This window comes from Nothoprocta perdicaria, unplaced genomic scaffold, assembly GCF_003342845.1.
Source record: "Nothoprocta perdicaria isolate Ctin4 unplaced genomic scaffold, notPer1 scaffold_156, whole genome shotgun sequence".
Classification (NCBI taxonomy): domain Eukaryota; kingdom Metazoa; phylum Chordata; class Aves; order Tinamiformes; family Tinamidae; genus Nothoprocta; species Nothoprocta perdicaria.
The window spans coordinates 864471-877372 of record NW_020454716.1 but is presented as its reverse complement, the minus strand read 5'-3'; the positions used below and the strand labels follow the sequence as shown (position 1 = coordinate 877372).

Below are 12902 nucleotides of genomic sequence, written 5' to 3'. Positions count from 1 at the left end.
ATAACCTAACAGGTTGAGGTGAGCAATGGGAATCTAGTAGGCTCGTGGTTTCTTCATAGCTGTTTGATCAGTGCACTAGCCTGTTCAAGTTGGGCTGGATACCCAACTGAGCCCTGGTTTGTCTTTCTTTTGACATAAACTGCAAAAGTACCCCAGCTTAAATGTGCATGCACCTTTGTGGTATCACTTGACTTTAGCTTGTAATCTGCTCAGTAAACAACAAAGCCCCTAGTGAAAATCTGAAGTCAAAGCAGTACTACTATATCTGAGTGACCAAGCCAAAGCCTCACCTTTATCCAGGTATTCACAAAGCTCAGACTTGGTATCTCTAACAAGACAATATTTTCATGAACTGATGCCATCCCAACCCAGGCTTTAAGTTGAGTTCTCTTTTCGAGGTGAATTTGTATGTGGTCAGTATATCGCCCCTGCATATCCTAGACATTAAAGACTGAAGACATGTTCAGGTGAAGTGTGAAGGGTGGAAATTGAAGGTATACCAAAAAAAAAAAAAAAAAAAAAAAAAAAAGGCCACTGAGATGTTAATTTAGCTGTCTTGAAGTTGGAAATTAAAGAAAATACTAATCCTAATTCCTGCATCTTTTGGAAAAAAATATACCTTGTAAATTCTATAAATCCATCTCTCCTGTTATAGCCTTGATCTGACCTATAAAACCATTCTCTGTGACATCTTGCTTCCAGGCTTCTCRTTCCTGTCTCACTGCTTCTCCTCTCCATCTGTCGGGTAACAATAGCATGGAGAAAACTAAACTAGGTCAAAAGGGCGCAGTTCCTGTTTTGAGTGTCTCTTTTGTTGAACCTGGGAAATTAAAAGTATATTGACACGAAGGGAATTAAGGCTCTCACCATGTAGGGAGGCATGTCCAAATTTAATGTACCTATAATGACAGCAGGAAGCCAATAGAAACAAAAAAAAAATCAAAACTCTCCTGGGTAGTTAATTACATTCCCTTAATTCTACAATACAGTGTGCAAGACAAAGAAATTTAAATGCTCTTGTTCTACAAAATAATTACATTCCTGTTTTTGAGGATAGAGATTGTGTATTTATTACACTGGGCTTGTAAAGTGCCATAGCTGTTCAAAAAGACTTCACAGAAGAAGTAAAATCTACAGTTGCAATAACTAGGTCATGATCCATAGGAATTTAAATGTGATATAAGGAAGTGTATTCCAAACCTATAACAATCATAAATACAAAGCAGTATATATATATTTGCAAGTGTGATATATGTATACCAGAAAGCTCCACAGAATATGTACATTGGGGTGAGGGGAGAGCTGTTTGCTTTTCATTAAGGAAAATGAATACAGAATATAGGAAATTTATTCAGACATTTAAAATAGGATGTCACATGACCAGAAATCTGAAATTAAACGCATTGCTTTTATGGTGAAACATAACAGCATCTACCCTGTGGGCTCCTGGAGAGAAGAAAAAGTACTGCATTCAGCTGAATGGATGAGAATGAATATAAGGAGGCAAAATTGCATTACCGAGGACAAATTCAGCTGGTACACTGGTACTAACACCGTGCAGAAAACAAKGTCAGGACATCCCCTTTTTAAGTATCAAAGGTCGAGCGGGGTAACGCTTCTGAAGAATCCAGCCCCCTCAGCACAACCCACTTCACCAACACAGAGGAAAGGGTGAAATACACTCTGCAGCTTTGTCCTACTTCATTTAAAAATGAAAGCCTGTGGATAAATCCCTCAGAGGTTGGCAGCACAGCGCAGAAAGCAGGACCAAAAAGGGGAGGTGTCCTTGCGCAGCATCCTRCATCATCCTGCAATGACTGCCAGCACTGAGAACAGCAGAGCATGCAGCTGAACTCACGTGTCCTTTGTGAGGGCAGTTCCTCTTACTAAGTGTCTCTCTTGGTCCTTGCCAGGTTGGAAGGGTAGAACTGCTTTAGCAATGCTAAATGTGGTGGCTTCTCCTTCCAAGGCCAGGAAGCCAGGAGGAGAGTGGAATTTGCTGGGCAAACTCCCTTGCAGAGATCACGAAAGATTTCATCAACCAGCTGTGAAAAAAGGCTGATCCAGAGATTTTTATCCAGACCCTGAATGGAACGAATCTGATAGGCGCAGTAAACACTGGTGAAAAGGAGACGGTCAAACTCCACAATGGGCAAAGGCGTATCAGTCAGTGAATAATAGTGCAGCTGCTGCTCAATCTCTGCCGGTGTTTTGGGAACTTCATTCTCAAACACCTGGAGGAACCGCCGTGCTGGGCGCAGGGAGGCCAGCTCTTCATCCCGTAGCTGGACTGCTGGCCTCGTCCTGTTAGCCTCAATCTCCAGCCCTGCCCAGAGCATCTGGAAGAGAAGAGTCACTTGCCAACAGACAGTCCCGTACAAACCTTCATGGAGATGCGAGACCATCCGCAAATTGGACAAAACCCAGGTTGGACTGAGAAGGACACTTGACTCACTGCCCAGGACCCTCCTCACCCTGACCGAATCCATCCCCATGAGCCCTGCCCTGCTCTGCACCTTCCCTTTGGGCCATGCGTGAGCCAGCGAGGCAGCCAGAGGCCTGACAGGAGGCAAAGCAGCCCCAGCAGGCAGCCCCAAGCTCCCAGGGGCACAGAAGGCACTGGCCCTTCCCAGGATCAGTCCCCTCCGAGGGGGAAGCAGAGCCTGGATCGCAGGCACCCGGCAGCAGCATCCACCCTGCGCTCAGGGACCCTCCCAGCAACATCTGTGGTGTCCGTGAGGGAGGGGAGGGACGAGGGAGGACGCCTGTTGGGGCAGGGCGAGTGCAGACGGGATTAGGTCATGGCTTTCCATGCTCGGAGCAGCGATGCGGCCAGCAGCACGTGGGGCTGCTCCGCGCCGCAGGGCGGGAGCAGCAGGCGCTAGCGGAGCCGCGGCCCACGGGCGACCTCTAAGAGCACGGCGGCGTCCTCCGGCCGGCGATGATGCACGCTCGCCCCGGCACCGTCCCGGCTGTAAAGATGCTCATCTGGAAAACATTAGAGAGAGATTGGGAGGGCACGATCCTGGCCCTTCTTGTTTTTGTTGTTCACTTGTCAGTCATGTCCTCAGCATTTTTGAGCTGCTGCTCATATTTTACCTAATATGGCAGATGCTGACTGCAAGATTTTGGGTGAGCAGAGCAGGCTCTGTAAGAGAAGCAGMAGTGGTTAAAGGGGCCAAGTGGAAGCTTTGGGGATGATGAGCCTGCCCGCTTACAGAGCCAAAGCCYATGGGAGCCGAGGCACCTGCTTTGCGGGTTAGAGCTGGAGCTCGCACTGGTGTCTTTAGGTGCTTCCTAGTTTTTCAAGAAGSTAATGATACCCTGGGATCTTTGTTTAAAGGAGGATAAAAAGCAGTCTCAGCCCAGGACCTCGACAGGAAGGCTGTAACCTTTCCCTTTTCTGCATTTATCAGGGCAGTCAGGTAAGCAAGATCATCTACTGGTTAGAGGCTCATTCTTCAGGTCAGAGAGATGAAACAGCGCTGATACACAGAACCACAGTTTGAATCACTGACTGGCTCTGGGCATGAGAACAGAAGCACCAGAAAAGAAAAAGTTGGCAAGAAATAGTAAGCTCTCTGATATTTTATGTAGAGAGTATAAAGGCTTTTTAATATGAGAGAGAAAAAAAAATGTGTGCTTGAGGGTTAATGTCAGGAGATGCTTACAGAAAAACAAGATTGGTTTAATTGTGCATATGTGTGGTGACTACCACGAATACACTTCCAACTTTCCATCCTTGATTAAAGCTTTTCATGGAGATTTGCAAGCCGCCTGGAAGATGTGCTGCTCTCCCTGCTGGCTAAGGAGGTTGTTTCTCTGAACAGCTGCAGGCTCCCTGATGTAAGGCAGCTGCATCCTCTGGAATGTGAGCTGGGATGCTGGCTGCTGTTTCCTCCTGCACTGGCAATGTGCTATTATGGCTTAGAATTGAGGTAAAAATATGTCTTCACCTGAARCTTCTGGGCTTCTCTCTCAACTAACTGACCCACATTTCACCCTCCTGCAGCTGAGTTCACAGACATCTCTACTGAAACATATCTAATTGGCTGCAAAGTCAGTGGATTTATTGAAAGTCACCAAACTGTTATCTAGGCTATCTTATATTAGACTTTTTTTGAAGTAATTCAAAAATGAAACAAGACATAACAAACAATGTATTCAAATGATAATATAAAAGTCCTCTGAACATGGGGAAATAGGGTTTTTTAATCATTTGACAGATTTTATCATTCAACAGGATCTAGAAAATCCACAAACACTGTTGCAGAGGGAGTCTTTTTCAGCAAAGATATTGCTCTCTCTCTGACACCACAAGTAGCAGGGGTCTCAAAACGCTGAGGAGATAAACTCCTTGTTTCTTTTCCTCATTAAGAGCAGAATCCAGCTGGGAGTGCAGTTAAAGTCTCTCTGCCTRTGTCAGCACTGCTTGCCAATGAGTTTGACTGCATTTGAAGAAGAAAGCAGAATGTAACACCACTGGAATTGCACAAGCACTTGCCAAGCCAAGAAGCCACATCACTATYAGGTGCCTTCCCTACCTGTCGGCCTCGGGAATCCAGCACACGTGCACAGGATGAGCCAGGCGTTGAGCTGCACCTGGAGCATGGTAGCGCTGCCCGGCCGGGGCTCGCAGCTGCCCCACGGACAAGGCTGCGTGTGAGGCGAGTTTGCTGTGTGCTCCTTCCTTGCTGCTTCTGCTCCCAGCAGGCTCTCTTGGAGCAGATCCATCTTTCTCTATTTCTGCGTCCAGCCCTGGGAAGGGCTTGCAATTGAACTTGCTGTCCCCAAAAAATGTTTTCCATCATATTTTGGAAACTTGAAGACTTTGCCGTGAAAGTTTTRGCAGAATGGTTTAAACTCTTCCACAGGATGTTTTTTTTTTTTTTTTTTACTGCTATATACTAAAGAAAGTTATCAGTTGCAGCCAAATGTACAAGCAAGCAGAAGAAATGTCACTTGCTCAGTTATGTAACAAACTTTCCGAGAGACAAGTTAATAACAAACAGCAAGGACTGGAGTCAGCTGGGCTTTAGCTCTTTATCTTTTGCTGGGACAAGACTTCTGGGTCACAGTGAGCACAGTCTGCTTTGGGAGTTGTGAATTATATAGACAAAACTTCATCATACTCCATTCTCACCCAGTATCTGTCCTACCATAAGGCTGTAATCCACAATGGAAAAAAAGAAGCAGCAGAAACCTACATTTTTATGTATGTGTTTAAAATTGAAAATCACACAGAGATCCAAACAGGATAACAAAGTAAAAMGTGTGAACACACAAAATAATACCTCCGAATGCAAAGAAATAATGATCAAACTGATGATCTTTGCACTTTTGTTAGTACCTCRTCCCTACTCAAGCTGTTCTGTATCTCTACTGTGTGCAGCACAGTATGGTCACTGGCTCTCCAAGAGCTCTTTGGCTGCTAGAGTTATATAAATAAATAGCAATATCATCTCTATCAGGTTCAAGGTGTCTCTTAGGGAAAAAGAATCTGTCTTCCGATTAAAAATACATGGTATAGCCTTGGCTAGTTTAAAATGAAGCTACCTTCTGTCAGCTTTGATTATTTTCTGCTACTTCTTCTTTAGTTACATTCCTTTCTTCGGGATATCTTTTACTGAACTGTGAATATGCTATTCAGGAGGCAAACTCTGAAGACCCACCTGCACAGTGAGATTGATGTGTTTCTGCTTTGTGCCAGAGTCCCCTGGCACAGTGTACACATGACCCTGTCTAGAAGTCACATTGCAAAGTCACATTTGACTTTATTAACAGAAATATTTCCTAGGAACAGCATGCAACTAAAATGTCCAAAGGAAGATACTTYATGCTTCTGTGACTGGTGCAGTGCCATTCAGAAGATAAACCTTACTGCCAGATACTGGCTTCAGCTGGGGGAATYTGCAGATTTGCTGCATCTCTCACTATTCCATATAGGAAGGTGATTGGAGAGGGTTCATAAGCATATCCTAACCCTTACTTGTTTGTAAAGCAGCAGTAATTGTTTGGGAGTTGTGCACAGAAGCAAGTCTGGGTTTCTGCCAGTAGCATATTGCCCCTGCACATACCRCGTTAGGTGGCACACCGGCTCCTCACAAGAAATTTCTGTCCTTACCAGGTATTCACAGCTGAGTGGGCATAATCCTGTCCCCTCCACACACGCTCTGGCCATAGCACCTGCTGCAGAAACAGCTTCAAAGCCATGTCACATCACTCATGGTTTCTGCAGGGGCATCTTGGCAGATTGAGCCTTTTCCACTGGGGATTCTTCAAGCAGTAAGATGGGAAAGGGAGAAAAAGATCTGCAGAATCAAAATCTCCAAGAGCTCCTTGGGTCTTGATCCAGACTTTTTTTTGCAGATAGATGAAGCTTTGCCTGGGGCAGGAGAGAGTATGCCATGGAACAAGGAAGTATCAGAGCATAAGACAAGTGAGAACAATCCTTGGGGCACAGATGTGGGAGCTCTGGAAGTAACATGCCAAAACCAGCACCGCTTGGCCAACTTGTTTGGCCCCTAATCTCCTGGGAGAGTATGTCTGAGTGAGTAAATTGTTGTTAGAGAARCCAGGGAGTTTACAAAGTACAAGAGATGTGGGTCCATTAACAAATATTCTGCTTATAAAAGATCTGCTGGAGCCAAAGCCTGTCCCATAGGGCTGGCTATATACTTGAGTACCTTTCTTCAGCAAATCTTGCCTTTTGTTTAACTTGACATGGCACTGTGTCTTAACATTTCTCTCTCTTATGTCAATCAAATTCACCCTCTGCACACATATTATGTTTAAAAAGCAGTTTTCCTTCCGTTGCAGCTACTTTCAGTCTTCTGGCTTATCACAGTGAGGAATACTTATTTTTATGATACACACGCCATGAATCTTGTCATTTTGCCTCAAGCAACATGGGATGCGGGAGAGAAAAAGCAGGGGGAAGACATGTTTTAYAAAGCATTTTCACAGTAACAGAATGACACCAGGAACTTTTCTGCCTTGAGCATGAGGCATTGGCATGAAGGAAGAACCCGTGCACCAGAAAACAGAACCAGCTGTGGAACATGTAGGAAAGACAAAAAGTCTATTTTCTGACTTAATCAGCCCCAAATCTGTCTGCTGTATAAAATCTAGAACTCCTRTTAATTTCTGTGCATTCCCTTTTCCTTCCGCAAAAGAGCTATGACTTTTAAGCAGGGTGGCAAATTATTTTAATTTTAWATGGAGAATGTAGCTCTGAGTATCAAATATGGCAAGCCACAGCAGCCTGAAACAAATTAAGGGAGGAAAGTATTGAGGAAGTCAACACTTACCAAGGCTAGGGTGGAAACAAACAAAMAAATATGAAGTTGATTTTTACCATACAGTTCAACTCCGTGATTTTGCTGCTGAAAAACAATCATATYCTACTGGAACTGATTAACTAACTGCCTTTTTTTCTTCCTTTTTTGAAATTCTTATTGTTCTATCCCTCCCTTCATCCCCAACATCTAAATTTTCCAAGTCTCCTCCCGCCTTTTTTTGTAATCATTAAAAAGCCTTAAGTGCTGTGATGAATCAGTGGATCTCTACAAACTCCTAGTGAATGGTCTTATGAGATCTTATATGCTAATTTTCTCACCTTAATTAAGGTAAACAGCTTTCTGGTAAGAGAGCTGCATCACGCATTTTCTGGACTAGGGACAAGCAACATTATTATTTACGATTGCTGTAATGAAATCTTGTTCAAACAGGTGATGGATCATTTGAAACTATCTTATGTCTCTTACTTTTTTAAAGAGTTGGGATTTTCCACAAGAACAATGATAATGCTATGATATCACAGATCTTAGAAGATTTGAAATAGTACCAAAAATGCTTTAAATCCTTAGAGAAAGAGTAGATGTTTCTGACTGCAAAAAGTAGTATGATCAGAGCCCGGAGGAAAAGTAAAGATTACTAGGTTCAAAAAATAAATAAAATCAGAATGATCAGAGTGAAGGAGTGACATGTGAGTGGTTATCTACAGCTCCTCCTTGYGCCAGCAGAACAGACACTGACCTAATTCCCAAGGAAACAATGTAGTCACTGCCACAGTTGCTTCAGTCCACATCCACTTAACTTGTGCTGTCCTAATGCCAGCTGTATTAGAACCATTTAGAAAAGCTTTGCTGGGCTACTATGTCCCTACCTCAAAGCTGAAATACTGATGTCCATCCCCTCAAGTTCCACAGCTGTTTCAGCACAGGCTCCTACCGTTTGCACTGGTGAGAGCTGTGATTTACATCTGCAGAGACAGCTAGCAGAYGCAGTGTATCTAACATATCCTAGCCAGAGGAAATGCCTGGATTCCTTTCAATTTGCAAGCCAAAGACACACAAATCCAGTGTCTTGTGACTCAAAACAAAAGATAAACATATTCCAACTGGACTATCAGGATCGTAAATTATTGCTCTTCATCCTGCACTCTTCAGACAGTTCGACACCACCACTATGTGACCATGACAGACAAGAATATCATATCACCTTTTATTATTATAAATACTATGGCAGAACAGAAAGGATAGTTCCATACAGCCTCTCCCTTCTGGCACTATTTTGCATCTTCTTTCTTGGTTCCTGCTTCAATTTTCAGAGTTTCTGGAGCAGGACGGTAGGCAGGAAATGTCTCCCAAGGACTATTCAGATCAAACTTTCKAAATTCCTGAGACAGCTCCACGGGTTCTGCCACCACCCTTTTCACCTCATCATCATACCGGACCTGTAATAGTGCAAAGGACACAGGCTAGTAGTTGTTATACAATCCCCAGCATAAAGAGCTCTACCGTTAGCTGTACCCAATCACAACATGCTCACAGGCCACCCTTCACAACAGGCTTTCCCAGTTCTTGTGCCATACGCAGGCCACAGGTGTTTGAGACAATTTCAATTCTCCCTATTATTCAAAAACAAACAAAAAAAAATCACCATCCAGATGCTACCATGACCTCTGAACGCTCCAGCAAAACCTTTATCTTTATTATGATGCACTGCAGCTGTCCTGGATAACAGCCCCGACTTAGGAGTCCCCAGCTACACTTTACATGCAGTCCACTGGGAATAACGTGGTCAGTTCTCTTAAGCCACTGAAAACCTCTGGTCCATCCCTGTGCCACACTTGGGTACCATTCCCATGAATTGTTATAAAGCTTTACTGCAGCAGTTTCTTTGGTTTCAGTTTGGCTTCTTTGCATAAAGCTCACAACATGGGGCGAAAAGAARACGTGAATGAAGGGTAGGTTAGTTCACTTCTGGCAGGCTTAATTTGTCTTCCTTCTGTCAGTCAAGATTGCCAAAAAAAGACTGTTAGGAGATGCTGTGTGATCCTCACTCACAGAATTCCCTGCCATTTCTGTTCTCTGAAAAAACTTCTGCTGCCCTGCACAGCATCTCACCATGTTCTCCCGAGACTCAGCTCGTCTTAGAACTGCACCATGTGTGAGGGCTTCTGCAAGATGGTCATTTAAYGTGAAGCAGAGGCCAGACATGCTTACTGAACTCATCATCAATATAGAGGTAAAATTTGATAAATAAAGTCAGTGCAACTGAGGAGTTTTATAATCTGGGCACTTGCCTGTGAACATTCCACAAAATGAAGTTACAGCTGCACAAAGATTGACTCTGCCCTTTAAACCTCTGGGAATCTCCACATTTCTAATGGAAAGCTCAATATTCCAGCTGAGACACTAAAACCAGAGCTTTCTTTGCCTGACAGTTCCCCTAGGTTTTATATAGCAGATGAAATTGGTGCAGTGTCTCTGGCCTTAGGCTCTATTGTTATGAAGTCCTTTGTCAGGACTTCAAATATCCATGCTAAAGGTACACACAACTGCTCTGGAAGGCAGAGATGTGAAGTCTCTTAGGGCCTTTTTGACCAAGGATTATAAAGTAGTCGCAGACAACAGTGAGAGATTTGTAATTTTAGATATCAACGTGTCTCCTACCTCCACATAACCAGACAGTGGAAAGTCCTTCCGGAAAGGGTGGCCCTCAAACCCATAGTCTGTGAGAATCCTCCTTAGGTCAGGATGGTTGGCAAAGAAAACACCATACATGTCCCAAACCTAAATAAAAAGGAGTAAGTTCACTTAGATACATTATCACTATCTTAATCTTCCTAGCAGTTCCTTGGTTCCTCACCTCATCCAGAGGTCAACACAACTGAGGAAACAGAGGAGCTCTCAAGCACAATGCTGCAAGTTAAGGCTCTCATTTAGAAAGAGAACTCATTTATATATTATGACAGAAAAAAAGCAGTTGCCTGCCTGGCTTTGTGCAATGCCTCTGCAACTGATTCAGGAAATCTGTCAGAAGAGTATCTAAAACTTTTCTTCTCCTGTTCCCGAAGACAGACTGTGGGAATCAGTCTCATCAGGAAAACTGCCTCTTTCCACAGAGGTCCCACTTCTAAGGGGGCTGCAGCTCACCTCTCTTTCATACCAGTTTGCTGCCTTATGCACAGACACTGCYGAATCAATAGGTGTCAGTTCATCAGTGTAAGTCTTCACACGGATCCGACTGTTGAACCGCAACGACAGGAGATTGTAAACAATCTGAGGCAAAACAAAACAAAAACCATTGGTCTCGCACAGACTTTACAGATCTCTTCATGGTATAATACTGGTTGAGCAGAGACACACGCACACTATTTCAAATAACTTCTTTCCAGCAAAATCACAGCAGTACTTCAAATCTAGGTGCTAGCAGACACTCTAAAACYGAGGGTCGAGTAGCACATCTCTGATTTTTCCTTAGAAGTATAATGAAAAGGATGAGAAATACAGAAAACATGACTTATAAAGAAGAGCTCAAAAAAATGGATACATATCTTAAAATAACACTGAAGGGATCTGTCACGAAGAAAATAGCTAAGCACATAATGGGAGAAAGAAAAGAGGAAATTCATTTAATTTTCAGCAAACAATTAGAATAGTCGGGGATATAAAAATACTGATAAAATCAGCWTATGAGGATTATTAAAAACCTCTGGTGGAGGAAAAAAAACCCACACAGTACAAGCAGACTTAAAAAATGAAATTTGTAACACATCACATATCATCTTTGACTGTCTTTATGCAGGTAGCTGAAAAAAAAAGTGAATTCTAAGCTTTACTACCTTGATTTATGAAAGAAAAATCCTAAATTCAGAAATCTTCAGTTTCCTCAAGAGACTTGACGTCTGAACAGAGGGCTAAGAAACTATCTAGTCTCTGGTATTTTAGCCTGACACCACTTCCATTACTAATTTAACTACCTGTTAGCTGTTATTAGCAAAGCAAAGAGACATATTTCAAAACAACAGACATCCTCTGATTAGGGAAATCCACATAAGATAAGCCTATCATCCTCTAATTTGTTTTATGAGCAGCATTTGGTAAATGATTTAACATCACAGGGTAGACCAAAACAAGCGAAATAAATAAGCTGCTTTTCGTCATCCTTGCTCTTTACTGGGAACCAAAAGCTACCATTATGCTGCTCACATTTTCTCTTCTCTGACCCTGAGCCTGTTTGGGTCAGCCYGAATTGAACAGAGAAAGGACATTTCTTCAGCCTAAACCATAACCAGCCTCTTACAGCACACGAGCCCCAGGCATCCTCTGCTGGCTTACATGCCTTAAAGACTTGCAGTAGAGCACAAAGGGAACCAAGTGTGTCAGTGCCATGTCCATTATGGTTCCATGCTTAAACAAAACCACCATTCCCGAGTGGATTTGCTGACTGTGAGAGAGCAGAGTCCATAGCCAGAGCTGCAGCAGCATCCCAAGGCACGGCCACGCGCGAGGGTTTCGGGGGCGCGCGCCGAGGAGGCAGCCTCACCTCGAAGCGATACTGCCGGGACGGGACGTCGACRGCAGTCAGGTCAGCCAGCGATTTGAACTGCGCGTTGGTGTGATCCCGAAGGAAYGTCAGGACCGGAATGATCCCGTCCGGATGGATCAAAAGCTCCAACTCATTGAAGCAGGTCACCTAAACAGGGCAAGGAAAAGTTGTTTGGATGCTAATGGGATTGAATCCCGCACTGAATCCAGTGGAGACTTCAGCAAGCAGAGGACAGGGTACCGCAGACACGTACAGGACATGAAGCAAGGAGGCTCCATAACAGAAGTAACTTCATCTAATTCTGACAATCTATGTTCCCCAAAACAACTTCCCACATCTACCAAAGCCCTGTGCATTCATGTGTGCCTCCTGCAAGGCCGGGCAGCAGTAGCTCCCCTCCCAGGGACAGCACCTACCTGGGCCTGCTGGATATACTTGGGCAGAATCTCGGCCACGTACTCCCCAAAAGCACAGAGCTGCTTCTGCTCCACTTCATTTTTGGGCCTGACAGTAGCTACGGAGAAAAACAAAGTTTCCACAATCAGAACAGGGTAAGCTCCAGAAASAACGGCAGCAGCTCCGAACCCTAATTAGTTAGAAACGTTCAGACAAACAAATGAACAACCTCTCAGACACTCTATTTGCCTCTCAGGAGCTCTGGCAGCACTGGGCTGCTCCAGGTTCAGGTAAGCTGAAGGCTACAGAGCTCAGCTCACGTTTGGGATGTTTCTACCTAAACGTCAACACGTATGGAGCGTGGCACACGCAGGGGAACRGAGCAGAGCTGCAGAGCTTGCACTGTGTCAGCACGGGCAGCACCGCTGTGCAAACAGAGACTGGGCAAGGCCGCTAGCCCCGGGCCGAGCCCCGCGCTCAGAGAAGCTGCTGCGCGGGCCGGAGAGGCGGCAGCGCCGCCGGGCCGCTACTTACGGCGCGTCTCTCCCGCGGAGCTCCCCGCCGCGCGGGCCTGCGCCGCCGCCACCGCCGGACCTGCGGAGAGAGCGCGATGCAGCTGGGGCGGCCGCTGCCGCGGCGGCACCGCCCGGGCCCCGGCCCCGAGCCCC

General features: G+C 44.7%; 2 protein-coding genes across 2 annotated transcripts in view; both read right to left on the bottom strand.

Moving 5' to 3' along the window:
• Nucleotides 1-1809: 1809 nt before the first annotated feature.
• Nucleotides 1810-4611, bottom strand: FAM180B (family with sequence similarity 180 member B). Its single transcript, XM_026035132.1, has 3 exons — nucleotides 4545-4611; nucleotides 2909-2988; nucleotides 1810-2339 (listed from the first exon to the last, which is right to left on the bottom strand). The coding sequence occupies exons 1-3, from the start codon at nucleotides 4609-4611 to the stop codon at nucleotides 1887-1889; spliced, it is 600 nt and encodes a 199-aa protein (XP_025890917.1). The 3' UTR covers nucleotides 1810-1886.
• Nucleotides 4612-7962: 3351 nt separating this feature from the next.
• NDUFS3 (NADH:ubiquinone oxidoreductase core subunit S3) overlaps nucleotides 7963-12902 on the bottom strand; it is a 6407-nt gene continuing 1467 nt past the window's right edge. Inside the window, exons 2-7 of the mRNA XM_026035123.1 lie at nucleotides 12769-12862; nucleotides 12255-12352; nucleotides 11836-11985; nucleotides 10443-10568; nucleotides 9960-10079; nucleotides 7963-8737 (exon numbers count right to left, since the gene is read on the bottom strand). Of these exons, the coding sequence (XP_025890908.1) occupies nucleotides 8570-8737; nucleotides 9960-10079; nucleotides 10443-10568; nucleotides 11836-11985; nucleotides 12255-12352; nucleotides 12769-12862 (756 nt within the window). The 3' untranslated portion in view covers nucleotides 7963-8569. The remainder of the gene's footprint in view (nucleotides 8738-9959; nucleotides 10080-10442; nucleotides 10569-11835; nucleotides 11986-12254; nucleotides 12353-12768; nucleotides 12863-12902) is intronic.

Bases quoted from the DNA above. Each gene is read 5' to 3' on its own strand.
- FAM180B (XM_026035132.1), bottom strand. From the start codon at position 4,611: ATGCTCCAGGTGCAGCTCAACGCCTGGCTCATCCTGTGCACGTGTGCT. The intron at 2,989-4,544 runs GTAGGGAAGGCA...AATGTTTTCCAG, and splicing joins TGGATTCCCGAGGCCGACAG to ATGAGCATCTTTACAGCCGG. The intron at 2,340-2,908 runs GTCGCCCGTGGG...CTTCTCTTCCAG, and splicing joins ACGCCGCCGTGCTCTTAGAG to ATGCTCTGGGCAGGGCTGGA.